General features: G+C 34.6%; 3 protein-coding genes across 4 annotated transcripts; 2 read left to right on the forward strand and 1 right to left on the reverse strand.

Annotated features, from left to right (window-relative positions):
* Window positions 1-1,562: 1,562 nt before the first annotated feature.
* LOC101221995 lies at window positions 1,563-8,495 on the forward strand. The gene is made up of 18 exons (XM_011655789.2): window positions 1,563-1,967; window positions 2,107-2,294; window positions 2,396-2,500; window positions 2,660-2,731; window positions 2,875-3,022; window positions 3,145-3,227; window positions 3,312-3,367; window positions 3,579-3,715; window positions 3,842-3,932; window positions 4,020-4,085; window positions 4,164-4,386; window positions 4,994-5,095; window positions 5,517-5,602; window positions 5,703-5,825; window positions 6,887-6,956; window positions 7,067-7,158; window positions 7,718-7,822; window positions 8,097-8,495. The coding sequence occupies exons 1-18, from the start codon at window positions 1,786-1,788 to the stop codon at window positions 8,175-8,177; spliced, it is 2,010 nt and encodes a 669-aa protein (XP_011654091.2). The 5' UTR covers window positions 1,563-1,785; the 3' UTR covers window positions 8,178-8,495.
* A 1,135-nt stretch (window positions 8,496-9,630) lies between these two features.
* On the forward strand, window positions 9,631-16,442 carry LOC101211004. Of its 2 annotated transcripts, XM_004141195.3 has the most exons (19): window positions 9,634-10,021; window positions 10,104-10,288; window positions 10,409-10,513; window positions 10,655-10,726; window positions 10,846-10,993; window positions 11,385-11,467; window positions 11,808-11,863; window positions 12,374-12,510; window positions 12,610-12,700; window positions 12,805-12,870; window positions 13,025-13,247; window positions 13,772-13,873; window positions 14,016-14,101; window positions 14,216-14,338; window positions 14,851-14,920; window positions 15,007-15,098; window positions 15,228-15,332; window positions 15,416-15,544; window positions 16,165-16,442. In XM_004141195.3, the coding sequence occupies exons 1-18, from the start codon at window positions 9,675-9,677 to the stop codon at window positions 15,527-15,529; spliced, it is 2,205 nt and encodes a 734-aa protein (XP_004141243.1). In that variant the 5' UTR covers window positions 9,634-9,674; the 3' UTR covers window positions 15,530-15,544; window positions 16,165-16,442. The 2 variants fall into 2 exon arrangements, with proteins under 2 accessions (XP_031739653.1, XP_004141243.1); XM_031883793.1 differs by lacking the exons at window positions 15,007-15,098; window positions 15,228-15,332; window positions 15,416-15,544; window positions 16,165-16,442 and having other exon boundaries at window positions 9,631-10,021; window positions 14,817-14,920.
* A 1,472-nt stretch (window positions 16,443-17,914) lies between these two features.
* LOC101222235 lies at window positions 17,915-18,796 on the reverse strand. The gene has a single exon (XM_004141324.1). The coding sequence runs from the start codon at window positions 18,794-18,796 to the stop codon at window positions 17,915-17,917; it is 882 nt and encodes a 293-aa protein (XP_004141372.1).
* Window positions 18,797-19,321: the final 525 nt, after the last annotated feature.

Raw genomic sequence — 19,321 nt, forward strand, 5'->3', positions numbered from 1 at the left:
AAATAATAAATACTTATTTGTAGTTTTTTTAATTTAATATTTCTTTCTCATTGTTTCTCACATTGTTCTTAAATCATTTTATTTAGAGTAATTGGAACGAACAACTATTTTAGCAATAATAATTAAGGATATAGCAACATTTAAAAAAAAATTACAAATATAGTAAAACTATCAGTGATAAACTTGTATTGCTGATAGACTTTATATGGTATATCAGTGATAGACCAATATTTGCAACATGGTCTATTAGTGTATCAGTGATAGAATTTGATAAACTTTACTATATTTGCAATTTTTTTAAAATTGTGCTATATACTTAATTAATTTGAATTTAATTGCTAAATTTGCAACTAACCATTTTATTTATAAATTTATTATTCATGTGCACCATGGAATCATTCATGTAATCAAATTATTTTTTTTTCTTATAAACTTTTGTTTTTGCAAAATAAGGTCTACAGATTAAAACAAGTCATATTGTATTATTTGTTTTTTATTTTATGTTTGTAAATATTGTAGATAATTGCACATTGATAAAATATAAAAACCAAAACGTTACCTAATTCCACCTAAAAACGTTACCTAATTCCACCTAAAATCGACATAGAGTAGACGCTCGAGAGTTCCTAATAATTAATAGGAGTAAAAGAGTATATAAGTCATAAATGCTTCAGTTACTCTATTTCCTTTTTCTATAGTTTATATACTTGAACTAAACAAGCTATTTTGTTCAACGAAAAAAATGTCAAACGTTTGACACAAAGATTAAAGAGGAGAAAAACAATAAGTTGTAGATTGAAGTATAAATAGCGAAATAAAATGAAATAGGGAGGTGATGAGGTGTAGATATTCTATAAGATCATGTTTGCTTTGTTTTTTAAGAGAGAGTATACTAATGCAACATTTGATTTATAACGAGGTATCAACAATTTCTATTCATATATTGATCTTAAGGAGCTATTTGTTTTTTGAAAAAAAGTAGATAACCAGAATCTTATATGCTCTTGTAGATATATTAAACCACAGACGTCCGACGTTTTTAGATTACCATATTTGTATTTTACAAATATTTTTTGTAGATATCAAAGGAATGTTATAGAATTTCTATTTGGAAATGGCTTAAATTTACTCCATGTTCGAATAATACCTTTACGATTTTTTATTAATTTATACTTAATAACAACACTTAAACTTACTTCCTTTAAATAAATAAAAAAAAATAGCACAACTTTAAATATCAAAATGAACAAAGTTGAGTGCAAAAATTGATATTTTATGGAAAAAAATATTCTACATTTATGGGATTACGTGTTCAGACAGATTTTATTTATTAGGGTTTGATTATAATAATTTGAATTGAGTATGTGATATTTTAGTTTGAATTATAATAGCACGTGGAAGCACTCGATGTCTATATTATTTTAGTTTGATAAAAAACGTAAATAAAATAAGAATTTAAAATTTATAATTAAAGTTTATTATGTGATGTATTTAAATAGTAATTACTATTTACTATTGTATTATTATTCTAACAAAACTTGAAGAAATCTCAATTGCTTCATGGATATGAAAATATTATGCTTTTCACAGGTTTGAAACATGGAGATTCATTCTTCTTTAACCATTCGTCTCAAAGTTCACGTGGACCCAAATTTTTCTCTTCCCCCCCGAATCGAGGCGCCACACATAGATGTTTATGCCACTCCAAACGCCCGTCGAATATCTCCCACTTGTTCAATCGCACCCATAACCGACACTGACTGAATCACCGCTCTAACAAGAACAATGGCTTCCTCTGTCGCATCTTCAGTTACTAACCAACTAGATAAAATTACTGCACCCTATGGCTCATGGAAGTCTCCGATCACCGCCGACGTTGTGTCCGGCGCCTCCAAGCGAATCGGCGGTGCTGTTGTTGATGGTTCCGGTCGCCTTGTCTGGCTTGAATCACGGCCCTCTGAATCTGGGTATGGCTAATGAACTACTTTCCTTTGTGTTTCTAAATGGAAATTCTAACGACAGTTGAACCCATTTGTTATAATTAAACTGTAATTAGCTTTATTCAGCGTAAGTTCATTTTCAGTTTGAAATGTTGAATTGGTTTAGGCGGGAAGTTCTTGTCAAGGAACCGGAGAAGCTTGGCGGTGAGAATATTGATGTTACTCCAAAGGAGTTTTCAGTTCGGACTACTGCACAGGAGTACGGCGGTGGTGCTTTCATGGTGTCTGGGGACACAGTAGTCTTCTCTAATTTTGAGGATCAGAGACTGTATAAGCAATCAATTAAACCCCATGGTTGCACCAATGTTGACCTATGATCAAGATTAAGTCAATGAACTTATAACTTAATATTTCAAGTTTGTATTTCTTATAGCTTGTGTTATCTATGATGCCAGATTCTGCTCCTCGGCCCCTTACTCCAGATTATGGTGGTCCGTTGGTTAGTTATGCTGATGGAGTGTTTGATTTATGTTTCAATCGTTATATCGCTGTACGGGAAGGTAGATATTAGTGTATGATTATGTTACCATTTGGGGCCTATATGATAGGGTCTATAACATATCTATCTTTTTTCGATATTTCCTTTGATAAGAAATACTGCTGCGTAAATTTTGGGAAGATTTATTTGTATGTTAAAATTTTACTTCAATCTTTGGTAGATCGGCGCATCAGTAGCTCAAGTCCAACTACGACCATTGTATCTATAAAACTCGAAGGGAAGGCTATAGAAGGTAAGGAAGAGGTATGCTGTTTCATACAAAATGAAGCTAGATACTAATGGAAACCTAAATGTAGGAGTTTTCTCTGAGGTGGATCTTTTTTGCTGATGAATTGTGTTGTTGTACTTTGCATCTTGCTTGAATTTAATTTGCAGATCCAGAGGTACTTGTTGAGGGAAGTGACTTTTATGCTTTTCCTCGAGTGGATCCCAAAGGGAAACGGATTGCATGGATCCAATGGCATCACCCTAACATGTCATGGGACAAATCAGAGCTTTGGGTTGGTTACTTTTCTGATAATGGGTGAGTTCGAGGTTGTTTAAGTAACTCCTTACGGATACTCTTTTCTTACTGCATTGACATCTTTGCTTCGAACATTAATATTTTCTGTATACCAATGTCATGATATAGCTTCTACTCTGCAGTGAAATCAACAAGCGTGTCTGTGTTGCTGGTTGTGAACCAGAGCTAGTGGAATCACCAACTGAGCCTAAGTGGTCTTCTGAGGGTACTCGCTTATGCCATTTGATTAATGAACTGTTTCATGTCCCAATTTCTTACAATTATTAGTTCATCTGTTTGGAACGTGCAGGAGAACTTTTTTTTGTTACTGATAGGAAAAATGGGTTCTGGAATCTATACAAATGGGTACGTTTTCTTGTTTAGTTTTTGCTTCAATGATATGCTGTCTTAACTACCAATCTTGCCATGAGGTCCCAAGAAATAGTATGTAAACATACGCAACAAAATTGGGACAATGTTGAACTGTTCATATTTCTGTTGATTATATTGAGCTGAATGAGCGCATTAATTATACCAAGAACTCAGCCTTTCTTTCCCTTGTGTTGTTATGGTTTAGTTTGAGGCAGATAATGAGGTGTCTCCAGTTTATTCTTTGAATGCGGAGTTTTCGCGACCATTTTGGGTTTTTGGCATAAACTCTTATGGTTTCTTACCTGGCAATGAAGGAGAAAACTATATAATTTGCAGCTATAGGTAATCAAAACTTTGGTGTGTTGCACTTGCGTTATCTTGTATTTTTCTTGTCTTTTTATGTTTCAATATGCACATACCAAATGGTAAACTTTTTCATCAAGATAATGGTTTTTCCATTTCATTCAGGCAGCATGGGAGGTCATATCTTGGAGTTCTGGGTGATGGACAAAGCTCTCCATCTCTGCTTGATATTCCCTTTTCAGATATTGATAACATTGTACTATCGCAATCATCTCTTCCGTTCTCACAAAGGTCTATTGTGCATGTGAGTGGTATGTAAGAGGAGTTTCTTTTACCTTTGCAGACTATTGGGAACCATTGTTTTTATGTGGAGGGAGCGTCAGCCTTTCATCCACCATCAATTGCTAAGGTAATGTTGTTATTCTTTCATTTTCTATTTTTAACCTAAGATTTTGCATATCACGTCAATGGTTCTTTATGTGTGTAGGTTACTCTGAAAGATAAAAGCTTGAAAGTAGATGAGTTCACTATTATCTGGTCATCATCGCCTGATATTTTGACATATAAGTCGTACTTCAGTACTCCAAAGTTAATAGAATTTGCAACAGAAGTGCCTGGTGAAAAGGCTTATGCCTACTTTTATCCACCCTTCAATCCCATTTACCATTCTAGTGGGGATGAAAAGCCTCCATTGTTGCTGGAAAGCCATGGTATGTACAAGGCAGCTTAAATTTGACAATGGCTAAATAGCAATGTGACTTTGTTCCTGTTCTTTTATTAAAATAAAAAGGCAGAAATTTTAGTAATAGTTGCATTTCACACTGTAGGAAATATCATTCAAGCTGATCAACTAATTATCAAAAGAATTTTGACGAGAATTATTCCTACAACTCAAACATACTGGTCATTGATACACACATGTATTTATACATGATTTTCTAGTTTTTTTCGAAAATGTTGGTCATTGATTTCTTGAACAAAGATTGCCCATGACACTAAAATGTTATACATTTTATTTAAAATAGGTTTCATCTTTGTTAAATAAATATTTAGATTCCTAACTAAATTTCAAAAACTAAAACAAGTATTAGAAACTACTTTTTACAAAAATATATTTCAAAATTGTGCCTTATTTTTAAAAATTTTACTAAATTCAAACATGTTTTTAAGAAATGTGAAAACAATACTAGAATTAGTTAGGAAACAAGTCTTGAAATAGAACTCTAAAAATGAATTGTCATTAACACAGGGCACCGTTGAACTCACAAATATATCGCCATCTCCTTGTTTATATAGTTTATGTATGAGTTATTACAGGAGGCCCAACGGATGAATCGCGTGGAATATTAAACCTAAGAGTTCAGTATTGGACTAGTCGAGGATGGGCTTTTGTCAATGTTAACTATGGTGGAAGCTCTGGTATGTACACTTGTGCATTATTATTTTGCAGAAGTTGTCTGTGTTTTAATATAATAGTACAATTTTCCCATTGGAGTGCCTTAATTATGATTCTCTGATGTCAAATTTCAGCTTTTGACATACTAAGAATATAGGCATGATATGAATGGATTTTGGATTCTTAGCCTAGTTGAAGTTTTCATTTAGATATTCTTGAAGCGATTGTGCATTGGTTCACTCTAAATTATATTGGTGTAAGTGGTGGATGATACTTGTGCAAATACTTCTTATTTTCATTTCATCTGCATGAACCGCCAATTGGGGTGCTATTTGACTTATGTGCCTATCCTAATAACTATTGTGGTTTGTTTGGTTTATTGAAGAAAAAAGGTGCATTTTTGTGTTATAGCGTATTATATCACGAGGTACTTCTTTTCTGAAGGTTACGGGAGGGCCTATCGAGAAAGGCTTTTGAGGAAGTGGGGAATTGTTGACGTCAATGACTGTTGCAGCTGTGCGAAATATTTGGTGGATCTCTTTTGACATCGATTTTCCTTCAAAATTTGAAAGTTATGCTCAATTCTTAATAACATGTTTAAAACATTACACGTAATACTTATTTGTGTAGGTCGATTCAGGAGTAGTTGATGCAGAACGATTGTGCATCGCTGGGGAATCTGCTGGGGGATACACTACCCTAGCTGCTCTTGCTTTCAGAGATACATTCAAGGCAGGAGCTTCCTTGTATGGTGTAAGTGACCAATCATATGGTTGTTTCTAAAGTACGATTATAATAATTTGTATCAAAGCAGATGGAATCCATATCAGATATGTATCTGATACGGATTCATCTAGATACACCTTGGATTTGTGTCTGATATGTGGTTTTGAGCAACATTTTTCTTTAATTTAATATAATCTTGTGAAAAGATATGTTGAGAGAGACAGTTTTATATTTTAAAAGTTTAAATAAAAGATGAAAAAAAAGAAAACAATATGTAAATCAAAAGCTTGATAAAGAAAGGAAACAAAACAAAAATTAAGAAGTACTATGTCTAGAGGATCGTGTGATTAGAGGATCTAAAAGGGAAAAGGGAAATTGGTAAGACTAGGGTTCAATAAGAGAATACAAAAACGGATTAAATGAAAAGTGAAAAGACTATCATTAATGGGATTGAATAGTCATTTAATATTATTAAATATAATTTTAACAAGGGCTGTTTTTTCTTCGTACATGTCCCATCCTATGACAAGGTGTCTCATTATTTTTTTTAACCTTGGTTACTCTTTGTTTGTTTTGTTTTTATATCTTAAATTAGCTAATTTCAACTTTTCAATCTTTTATTTTCAGGTTAGAGTTGTATTTAATTTAGATTTAAAGTATGTCCAACTAAATTAACAATTAGTATAAAATGTGTTAGGTTTGTATTAGAATTGAGTTCAAATGGAAGATGGCAGTTGGAAATTTGATACCATTGTTTACTTCCTCCAATTGGATTTCTTGTCTATCTTCTTTAATCTCTATGGAAGAACTGTATTTGTTCCAATCCAAAATGATTCTATCATTTCTGTATTTATTGCAATATATATCAATATAGGTAGATATATAGACATAAATTTTGCCCCTTTCTATTGTTTTTTTAGTAAAAAAATGAATACTTAAACGGTCGATTCTTTTGTTTGTCTTACCAAGTCCATGTTTGGATTAACTTTTTAAACATTTTAAAAAATGTTTATAAACATTAGAAGGTCAATTGAAATGCACCCTAATTATGTTTGATGTGTACGGGTTTATTTGGTTGTTTGGAACAGGTAGCCGACTTGCATATGTTGAATGCTGAAATGCACAAATTTGAATCTCATTATATTGGTAATCTTGTTGGTGAGTTTGAAAAAAGATAGCGGAATCTCACATTTTCCATTGAGTTTGTTTAGAAATCCCATTACTACTTCTTAGTGCCTTAGTGCCTGATTCAACTTTCTGGATTGCAGGAGATGAAAGAGACTTTTATGAAAGGTCGCCAATTAATTTTGTCGAAAAATTCTCTTGTCCATTAATCTTGTTCCAAGGATTGGATGACAAAGTAAGCCTTTTACCTTTTTTTTTTGGTTAAATTACAAATTTGATCCATTTTGTAAGGAGAAAGTTAGAATTTAGTGGGGACGAGCATGTTAGACCAAAATATGAGCCAACGAAATAAAACGAACCAAATTGAAGGTGGTTGGTCGGAGATGAGGGATTCGGTTGGTGTCTATTTTGGAAAAATTCAAATCAACATAGCAAAAGAATTGCAAAAGATTATTTATGGTCAGTTTGGACTCCTTCAGGGTAAAGGTCAATTTAAGGATTTACTAAACCGACAATCGTTAGTTTGATGGCATTTTGATAGAAAAATTGACTGCGTGATTCCTCGATACACACCACCCCTAGAATTTAGTTCTTATAGTTTGATAAAACCTTGTAAACAATCTCCATTGTTTTTGATAGATTTCTCGTGAATGCTTCCTACCATATGAACTATTTTGGAAGATTTCTCAAGCCATAGGGACTAAATTCTATTTTTTTCCGAACATGAAAGACCAAATTTGTAATATATAATTCGTTTTTCTTTGCTTTTCCTTCTCTAATTCAATTTTGTTCAGGTTGTGCCTCCTGTTCAAGCACGTAAGATCTACCAAGCATTGAAAGAGAAGGGCCTTCATGTGGCTTTAATTGAATACGAAGGAGAACAACACGGCTTTCGCAAGGTATACACTTTGAGTTTGTTTGAAACATATTTTCAAGTGTTTACTAATTAATAAATCATATTTTTGATTGTTTGACAACCACCAAAAACAACTTTTGATGTGTAGTTTAAACCGTTTTTTTTTAATCAAAAGTTAAATGAAAATGAGTTTTTTTTTCTAAGAAACACATTTTCTTCTCAAGTTAAACTGTACTCTTCAATCTATATTGTAAGTTGAGTTTGGAATATCAGTTTATCAAAGAAAATTACAAGCTAAAGCTAGAGTGTTTGCACAGGCGGAGAATATAAAATTTACGTTGGAACAACAAATGCTGTTCTTTGCAAGAATGGTGGGACACTTTGAAGTTGCTGATTAGATCAGTTCAATCACATTGTTTCCCTCAAAGCCTCGTTGTTGGTCGGTTTGAAGTTTTTAACAACTTTATGGGACCGAATGAATTATTATGTACCTTAATAAATAAAGACTGTAAATTCAGAAATTATATGGTAAACATCCAAAATGGTTAAATATGTTGAAAATTTATAATATTTAAAAAGTTCAAGATCTTGTATGGCTGCCAAAATTTATGAATATGAGCCAAAACTGTTGGTCTTAGTTTCAGTTTTGTTCGATAACAAACAACAAAACTGATGTAAAGTTTATGTTTCAATAATTAAAAACTGAATTCTTATAATTTTTTTCTTTTAGTTCTCTTATCTTTAATATAGTTAAAGTGTAGAACTATTATTATTTTTTGAATAGAAGTTGCCATTTGGTTAATATTGAAATGATTTTGAAGAATGGAGACTGAAAATTGAGTTGAGAATGAAGGCGAATTTGTGGTACCATTAGTTTTTTGGATAGCTGTAATTGATGGCAATTTGAGGAAAAATAATTAAGGATATAGCAACCTTTAGAAAAAATTGTAAATATAGCAAAACTATCGCGAATAGACTTGTATCCCTGATAGACTCGTATGATCTATTGGTGATATACCAATTTTTACAAGGTCTATCATCGATAGAATTTGACAAATTTTACTATATTTATAATTTTTTACTATATTTACAATTTTTTAAAAATGTTGGTGTATACTTAATTATTTTAAATTTAATTGCTAAATTTGTCCTTTACTAATTTTTTACGATCTTAAAATAGAAAAGAAAACAAATTGTAAATGGTGTAAATGGCCCCAAATCAAACCCATTTATTACGGCCCATGACAGTTGATGGGCCAACAGTCAGCTGAATTAGGTGCCTTATAAATGGGAATTTTGCATGATGGCCAAAAATTGGGATCAAAATGTAAAATGACAGAAATTTAAAGAAATCGAAAAGAGATATTAATACTAATATGCAGTAAGAACTAAACCCTTTTTCTCACTCTGAACAACCTCCCGTTTCTCTTTCTCATTTCAAGTATCCATTTCTTGTTTTTTGATTATAGTGCCTAAATACTAATTCTTGCTCGAAGCTGTCTTGTCTCTCAGTTCTTGTTTCTCTTCTATCCCTTTCTAGCTTATGTAGAACGAATAACAACTCTAAGAATAGACAATATAAGAAGAAGGAAAAATAGAAGAAGACATGAAAAAACAAAATTAAAAAACAAAAAGAAACAAGAAAGAAGCAAATGGAAGTATAAGAAAGAAGCAAATGGAAGTATTACAAAAACAACCAACAAATTATATGGTTTAATGTTTGTAGTGAATTTGAATTTAGATCAATTGCTTATCATACTTAAAAGAAACTTAATTGAACACATAACAAAAACTATAGACATAGTCCTGAAAGAAGAAAAAAAAAAGTAGCTATAAAAGGGAGATATGATGTTTGTGCATGCACTTATGCTCAACCGAGCGACAAGCTGGGTTCGATGAGTCCGTGTGCACTACTACGACTTTTTCGTTTTCCTTCTCCATCCTCTTTGTTTATTTCCAATTTCAACCCCTTAAATAGAGCTTCCATCAACACACTCTCCACTCGAAAGCAGTTCCGGAGCTACAACAAAACCATGACTTCATCGATGTCTTCTTCACCAAACACCACCAATGACCCCCCACAACTTTCAGACCAGCTCCCCAAAATCACTGCCCCTTACGGCTCCTGGAGCTCTCCAATTACTGCCGACGTTGTTACTGGCGCCTCCAAGCGACTTGGTGGCACTGCCGTCACCGCCAATGGCCACCTTATCTGGCTCGAATCACGCCCCACCGAGTCCGGGTAACCATCGAAATGACTAAACATTTTGTTGCATTTCAGTTCAGGTATTCCTATTCTTGTAATTTCATTTGTAATGGTTCAGGAGGGGAGTGCTTGTTAAGGAATCTGTAAAGGAAGGGGACGAGCCTTGTGATATTACTCCGAAGGAGTTTTCAGTGCGGAACACAACGCAGGAATACGGTGGTGGTGCGTTCACGGTGGCTGGTGACATCGTTGTCTTTTCCAATTACAGCGATCAAAGACTTTACAAGCAATCTTTAAATTCAGGTGAACTAGCAATTGGTTAGTCTAGAGTTTTGTATGTTGAAAGTGATGTTTTGATTGCTCACTGCCCTGAAACTAAGAATGTAATGTAAAGGCTGATGAGTTAAGTTTTCACGCATGCAGATTTGTCTCCGCAAGCACTAACTCCCGATTACGGTGGACGATCAGTTAGTTATGCAGATGGGGTGTTTGATTCTCGTTTCAATCGTTTTATTACCGTCCAAGAAGGTACAAATTTTCAATTAGTGTATTTTCAATCAGAATCCAGGAATTAGGTGTTACTGGTATCTTTATTATTGGACTTTCTTATTTTTTACTTTTTATTTAGACCACATGTATAATCATGCTTTATTTATTTCGTTTTGGTAGATGGACGTCAAAGTAGCTTGAATCCAATCACCACAATTGTGTCAGTGGAACTTGACGGCAAGGATATTAATGGTATGTATACTTTCTCCTGCGCGTACATAGTTTGACATAATACGTTGTTGCTGAGGAATTCAAATTATTGACTACATAAGCAGACTGTAATTTGTGCTAGTTCTTGGTATGACTTTCAGAACCGAAGGTCTTAGTTGGAGGAAATGATTTCTATGCCTTCCCACGAGTGGATCCCAAAGGGGAACGGATTGCATGGATTGAATGGGGTCATCCTAACATGCCTTGGGATAAATCTGAGCTCTGGGTTGGCTACCTTTCTGAGAATGGGTTAGTTGAACCATTCGCCTTTGATAGTTGATCTTGCTTTTCTAAGGCGTCTCTTGGTTTTAGGTGTTAACAGTTAACGTATCCCATCATATAAATTTCGTATGTTAATTTTGATTTGAATTCTAATTTCTGTTAAAATGCATTAGAACTCTACTAGAAAATAAATATGTTCTGCTTGTAATAATAGTTCTCTTTATAGAAGTTAGTTATATCTCTGCCTGCTCTAAATTGTATGTTGTTTTTATATCTGATATAGTTTAATTATGGTTGAATTGTATGCTATATATTCTTTTGTAATTATGGTCTTCCATGTCAAAAAAAAAAAAAAATCTGATATAGTTTAAAACTGAAGTTCTCGATTATGATCTCCATGCTTTTGATGCTCTTGCAGAGAGGTCTATAAACGAGTCTGTGTTGCTGGTGGTGATCCGAAGCTTGTGGAATCTCCTACTGAACCAAAGTGGTCAGCTCAGGGTATGTATGCTAGGTTTTGAAATGATCAAAGAGCTGGTGGTCAGCCTTTTGGCATTAGAGTGTTGGAAGTAGATTTTCTAAAAAAAGCTGTTGGTTGCTCGGATTAGTTTAGTGTCCATGTCATACGCTACAGTGTGTAAAACTTCTATCAGAGGTCAACTAAGTTAGTGTCATTTATTGCTTATATTTTCTTTTCCTGCCATGGGAGGGCTGTGGATCTTACTAAATTATCCGATTTTAGAGGATTGTGATTGAACTTCTAAAACTGGCTATCATTGCTGAATGTAATGGTTGAGGTTACCTTGATTTTTATTTATTTATTTATTTTGGGAATCTGCAGGAGAACTGTACTTTATTACCGATAGACAAACTGGGTTTTGGAATCTCTATAAATGGGTAAAGTTCTCTTTTTTTTAATTTTTTTTTTATTTGCCTGCATTTTGTTTCAATTGCAGAACTATAGACGTGCATGTTGTAGTTTGTTTTTGAAATCAAGTAGGCAAAAAGATGGTTCTTGGAATGAGTTCTCTTTAATGCATATATTAAATTTCCTAGATAAGTGAACTTTCTGTGAATACACTTTTGTAGGGTGGATTCTTTGATCATCTGATGTAGAATTATTTTAAAATTACTCAAGCAAACATATAATGGAGGAAAAAAACTAAGTTTGTAACCATTCTATTATCAGAATGTTTAACATAGGCTTTTCCACTACTATAGCTTTTCCTCCTTCCTCTTTAATTGGAGAGGTCTTTTGTAATCCATCACGGGGTTTTTTGAAACTTTAAAAAAGTCATTTGATATGGGTCTTCTATGCTTTAACTAACTTTGTGGTTCCATAGTTCTGATAAAACTATCGCCAATTGGAAATGATGGCACTTCTAACTTTTGCGTATTATGGAACAGTTTGAGGCTAACAATGAAGTGGCTCCAATATATTCTTTAAGTGCCGAATTTTCCCGACCCTTATGGGTTTTTGGCACAAACTCTTATGATTTATTAAAGACTGGCGATGGAAGAAACATCATAGTCTGCAGCTACAGGTGACCGAAGAAGTTCCTTTTTTGTATGCCTCATGCTGCGTTTTTTCCTCTTTAAGTTTTGTAGATAATCAACTGCTTTTCCTGCCATTGTTCTTGCAGACAGCGGGGGCGATCATATCTTGGAGTTTTGGATGAGACGCAAAGCTCACTATCCTTGCTTGATATCCCATTCACAGATATTGAGAATATTGTATACTCAAGATCTTTTTATGTCTCAGCTTTGTAGAGTATTCCTTTTTTTTTTCTTCTCCAGTTATATTCTCTTATGTTAGTTAAACGTGTCTATACTTTCAGGCTCTGGGAAGTGATTGTATATATGTTGAAGGATCATCAGGACTTCATCCATCATCTATTGCCAAGGTTTCTTTTTTCCTGCCATACAATGTCTTATTTCATCTGCACTGCTTTTTGGCTTCTATATTGCTTAAATTTCAAAAGCTCGTTGTCATAAAACTTCAGATAAAATACTTTCTGGCTTTCTTTGACGTTTGACAATGCTACTTTTTCCATACAGGTTACCCTAAATGAACGATCCTTGGAAGTAGTAGGCTTCACTATTATCTGGTCATCTTCACCAGATATTTTGAAATTTAAGTCGTACTTCAGCCTTCCTGAGTTCATTGAGTTTCCAACTGAAGTTCCTGGACAAAATGCTTATGCTTACTTTTATCCACCGTCCAACCCTAAATATCAGGCTAGTCCGAATGAAAAGCCTCCACTGTTGTTGAAAAGCCATGGTATTCAATTACTTTGATAGTCATTAACCTTTCATAGTTGGGGGAAATAATTTGAACCATTATACTGAAAATCTTTACAACGTTTTGCTGTCAAGTTGGGTGTTGGAATTGCTAGAAATAGTGGGCTTGGGTCATGTTGAAAGCCCAAGGGTAGTGGAGATTTACTTTGCTTTAATTTTTTATTATTTTAATTAGGCTCGTGTTCCTATAAATATTTTCCCCTTCGTACCTTTATTATCACAAGAAAATAATAAGAAACATTAGCATCGTGATTTTTCTCCCTGTACTAGGATTTCCACGTAAATTTGTGTTTTTTCTACATTTCTACTTTCAATAGGAATATATGTTGTTTATTTTAAAGGACTTTTAAAATATATTTTATTATTTTGTAAGAGATGGGAAAAAAATATTTCGTACATAACCTTAAAAATTGTTGCAAAATTAGAAGTAAGTCTTACTGGCATTTATTTGTAGTTATGGCATAGTTCTTGCAAAAATATATATTTGATAGATATTGAACTCAGGAGGGCCAACTGCTGAAACACGTGGAAATTTAAATCCTAGTATTCAGTACTGGACTAGTCGTGGCTGGGGTTATGTTGATGTCAATTATGGTGGCAGCACGGGTATGTTTGCAACCATTTCCCGGCTGAATTTCTTGTATGTACATGGCTGAGTTGCCTGATACTTTCCAATTAGATCCTCTATTGAGGAATACTATCACAGTTAACATAGTTATTCACTAAGGTATTTATAACTTGGCTATAGGTTATGGGAGAGAGTACCGAGAAAGGCTTTTGAGGCAGTGGGGAATTGTTGATGTCAATGACTGCTGCAGTTGTGCAAGATTTTTGGTGGCACCCTCCTACAATCTCTTTTCTTTAGAACTATTGTTTTCATGATAAATTATTGAAACACCTTTCTAACCTTAAACCTTGAGTAATAACAAACCATATTGTTTTCTCCAGGTGGAATCTGGAAAGGTTGATGGAGAACAGTTATGCATCACTGGGGGATCTGCTGGGGGATATACCACCTTAGCTGCTCTTGCTTTTAGAGATACATTTAAGGCTGGAGCTTCCTTGTATGGGGTGAGCATCTAGCTTATGCTAATATGGTCTCTCATAATCACCCAAATGATAAGCGTAGCTCTCTCAAACCAAAACTACTGCTTGCATTGAAACAAAAATTAAAGGCTATGGTATAGTATGACAAGCCTGTGGTATAGTCTGACATAATTTTCAACAGTACATTAATCACCCATTGCCAAAGGCAAGTAATGGAAGCATCTGGTACTTATAGAAGTTCAGCTCCAATGCTTGCTTGTGATTTTATAGTCTAAGAAAAGAGATTACTACTGTTGGTTGTCAACAACCCACTATTATCTCCAATTGTGTTGATGTTATAGATTTTTTCCCCAAGGATTACATGGATTACTTGTTCATTTATCCCTTTCCTTTTGGTCGTAGCTTCCTTCTTCTTTATATATAATATATTGTTTGCTAAAGTTTGAAACTATATACAGTACAGCAGTTGATTATTTTCTTTTTTTAAATAACCGTACAACAGTTGATTGATTGTAGCTCCCATGATCTTTGAATAGATAGCTGACTTACGCTTGTTGAGAGCAGATACACACAAGTTTGAATCTCATTATATTGACAATCTTGTTGGTGAGTTAAAGGAACAAAAACAGTATCTTGTATTTAATTGCTTTCTCATTTCAAGAAAGCTCTGATCCAATTATAATGGATTGCAGGGAATGAAAAAGATTACTTCGACAGGTCACCAATCAATTTTGTTGACAAATTTTCTTGCCCTATAATTCTCTTCCAAGGATTGGAGGACAAAGTATGCCAATTGATCTATTATTTTTCTTCTGATAATGTTGATGTAAAGCATGCAACATTATCGACTTCATTTCTTCATTGTAATGAAAGCCAGTTGTTTGATGGGTTTTACACTTTATTGAATATCCAGGTCGTACTGCCTAATCAATCGCGTAAGATATATAATGCATTGAAGGAAAAAGGCTTGCCTGTTGCGCTAGTTGAGTATGAAGGAGAGCAACATGGTTTCCGCAAGGTACATCCTACTGCATCTTGTAAGTGATACTTCTGAGTTTTGGCGTTGAGGTATAGAATGGTAAGTTTGTGTATTTAATACAGGCAGAGAATATTAAATTTACCCTGGAACAACAAATGATGTTCTTCGCACGAACAGTAGGACGTTTCCAAGTTGCAGACGCTATTAACCCGCTCAAAATCGACAACTTTGACTAAGGATCTAACATGCTGGTATGTACGTTTGGAAAGCTTCTACTTTGTGAATTAAATGAAATAATTCTTTTTAAGATCTTCTGTAATTAATGAAACTCAGGCTTTTGGGTAACTATGGTTGGTCTAGAATTTCTGTCTGTACCTGGTTAAGGGAGCCACTTCAGAATTTCTGATTGTGTAGGTTTGTGTCACGTGATTGTAAAGTTCTTCCTGGCTTTTACAACCTCTCCTTTATAGTACCATTTACTACTTGGAGCCCCATCTCCCAAGCTAGCTTTCTTTGGGATCATGAATAGAACGACCCTGTCTGCTAAAAAGAACATCTAATACCTGTACAATTTCTTTTTAAAGTTTCACCAAAACCAATTGTTTTAGGTACAAATAATCATCTATTTCAAGTTATGATATGCACTTTGAAAAACTTGAAATTTGTGTTTAATGCTATTGTGATTGAGGAAGGTGCTAGCTCCCAAAATAACACTTGATGGAATTTATTTAATGTTACCTACGTATTGTGACAAAATCATCTAGATTAAATGATCTTTTCAGTTATTAATTTTGTTATTTTCTCATTTTATTTTATTTGCTACGCTAACCACCACCAACCATATGATTTAACCAAGACTCCGATCTTGCAGGCTAGTTGGGAGTCATATGAATTCATTTGGATTGTGTTGGGCCTGTTGGCTTTCTTGCTCCAAGTCCATTTATATACTCTGATGTAGAAGTTTGGAGTTGCTTCAAACCACGATGAATGTCTTTGATGGGTTTGATTGCTTTATCTACAATCTTTTGAAGGATAATTTTATTGAATAAAAACATTTCATTATATTTACAATTTTATTAACTGTAATCTTTTTTTAATTAAATACATAATACATTGATAAGTAAAGGTATTATTCTACTTGTCCCATCTACGTATTTCCTTGTCACTGAAATTTCTTTTAAAGCTTTGTACATAGTATTCATGTTTAAATTTTAACCCGTCTTTTGGTAGGAAAGACTAAAGAACCAAATCCAATACTTGTTTTAAATTATGGGGAGGTGTTACAGAACTGTTAAGCATTTGACTGATCTGGTGCTCTTTTCAAAAGAAAGTTGGATGCTGATGCCCCTAGGCCCCAACAACTGACTGTTTTCCTTCCTACCTCAAAAATTTAATTCCTACTACCTTCTTCGTGCATCCCATTGCTTTAATATCATTTTCTCCAAAGTTAATTATGCTACACCCGTTCTTGCCTTGTTTAGTAACAACAGTCTTAGTCGAGCATATGTAGGACTTAGAGGTTATTTGTGTGGATACCGCTTGCTTTGAGTTTCATCTGGTTCTTATGTAAAATTTTGGGGAACTAGTGACGTCTTCGCGCTAGTAGCCTTTTTCTTGCAGTCCTACCCAATGACAAGCTTCAGTTACGAAATATGGAAAGTAGAATGTATTTCTGCTCAGGCTAGTAAGGGTATGGTGTGAGCTTTTTTTTCATCTAGTTAGTACTCTTTCCTGCTTATCCAGCTTCCCCGGTTGAACTTCCACATCTCCTGTGTTTTCTAACTGTTATTTTTTCTAATTGTTGGACTAGTTAATTACACACACTCCTAGGTCTCGTTTTGTTCCTGTGACAACTAGGCAATATAGAATATTGATGAAGAAGCTTGAACATAACGAATCAGTGATGGAGGTGGTCTGTCGTACAAAAGTTTGGAATCAAGTTACTTTAGTGAATACATGAAAGTTAGTGTTTATCAGTATTCTGGCGACAATAACTCAGCAAGTAGTCTGCATGCCCCAGCTAACCGTGTTTAATTGTCTACCTATCTTTTGGTGATATTCGTGCTAGTATTGGGTTGGATACAGTCCCTTGGAGATTTGAATGCATCCAGAATCTGCTCACGGACATCTTAACCCTGTTTGAAACCATCGGTCTAGGAATGCTGTACGGCCTAACGATCTACAAACAACTCAGTAATGGAAGAAGCAGACTAAAATAATGTTCTACTGTCAATTTTGGGAAATTCCACGGTGAAATCTATAAGGTAGCAGCCTAGGTACATTATGCATATTAGGTCAGCTTTTAATTTTTCATTTTAGTTTTTCTAGATTGAGTTTAAATGTTATCGTAGTTATGAATATATGTCATCCTGGAGACCAAATCAGTTCAAATCAAATGGAAAGCTGGGTTTGATACATATGTTTATTTGCTTCAACCATTCAATAGAATATTGTTATTATCGAGAATTTGTCTTCGATCGAGCATTTGGTTTGCTGTTGAATAGCACATCAAAAAGTAGAAATGACTCAATTTTGGTCACCTTTTCAGATGTTGAAGAAACAAATGAAATTTGGAAAAAAAAATCGGAAATCACACTAAAGGTAAGTTAATCCTGGATTCATCAGCGGTTGGACCGAAAGTTGGTATGCATATGGGCTGCTGGATTGAAGAGGAGTCCTCCCAAAATCCCCTTGTACGGCAGGAAAGTCTTCTTCTTGTCCTCTGATGCTGCTTTATTCAATGAAAAATGTGGCTCATAGACTGAAACTGGTCCATTTCTGCTATGGTTAAATTTGATGCTCATATGCTTGACCTCTTCTGGTTTCTTGTGTACGGTTGAATATTTCCTTAGAGGATCTTTTCCTGTTCCCCGTCCTTCGGATGCACTGCGGAACAGGTCCCTTAGTCTCCATCTTCTACTACCCTTAGATGAGGTGGTATTGGAATTGGTACCAGTGGCAGGAGATCCTGGAGTCAGCCTCAACTGTTTCTCATCCCATGGAGATGAAGAAACTCTATTGGGGGAGAGCGACCTTACTGCTCTCCGGGAAGCTGAGGACGACAAGGCTGGGTTTCTTCCTCTCCCTCTCTTCTGTTCCTTTTTCCTTTCTGTTTTCTCATTTATCGTTTCTGTTGGACCTTTCCTCCTTTCAGTAGAGTACGTATTCTGAAAGATTTTATTTTGTTGAGATATTGGTGATTGTGGTGGTGTCTCTAGTGGCCGGATTTTACCATCATCAAATAGCTCGTCGGCTGATAGTGTGGTTGCCTCTAACTGCTGGCATATATCAAATGCAAAATCTTCATCCTCCATTTCTGGTTCATCCTTTCGGGAAGATTGCGACTCATTAAAGCCCCTATCAAATTCAGACATGCGCATTGGACTAGAGGGTGCGCTGTAGAAGTAGTTTCCAAAAACGTTAGTTGTTGGAATAGTCGAGACCCTAGATCTACCACCATGGAAATGGTAATCCCTGCTTGGCGATGGTACTGCCACCTCCATTCTGATAATATTCTCTGAACCCCTTTGTTTCTTGTCTCACTTTTGAACAGAAGACAGACAAGATTGATAGAGAAGCAATCCCAATATAGACCAAGCTACAATTGCCAAGTATGTTACTTGAATGAAGGAAAGGAAGATGAATAAATATATTGCGGAGTTTGTTGACCACAAGAAGAGAAGCGATGAGGTGACATCTTTATGGGCAAGTTACACATTATGTTTTTCTTTAAACTTATACACACATGTGAATACATGCAACTAATTTATGAAAAACTAAAGCAAATGGGGGCTTCTGGATTTAGGATTGTTGGCGAGACTAGACTTCAAAAGGGTGAAAATTTCAGTCAAGTAGATGGAAGTCGTGCACCTAACAACTACAAGTGAATGGTAAGAATTTGTAAATTTTGGTTGGTAAAGGTAAAGCTATTCATTGTCATTTAGTGTTTCTTATTACACAAGCATGACGAAATTCTGAGACCAAGCCTACTTTCTGTTTCATAGCTCTCACCATCTGGAAAATGAATT

This window comes from Cucumis sativus, chromosome 4, assembly GCF_000004075.3.
Source record: "Cucumis sativus cultivar 9930 chromosome 4, Cucumber_9930_V3, whole genome shotgun sequence".
Lineage (NCBI taxonomy): Eukaryota > Viridiplantae > Streptophyta > Magnoliopsida > Cucurbitales > Cucurbitaceae > Cucumis > Cucumis sativus.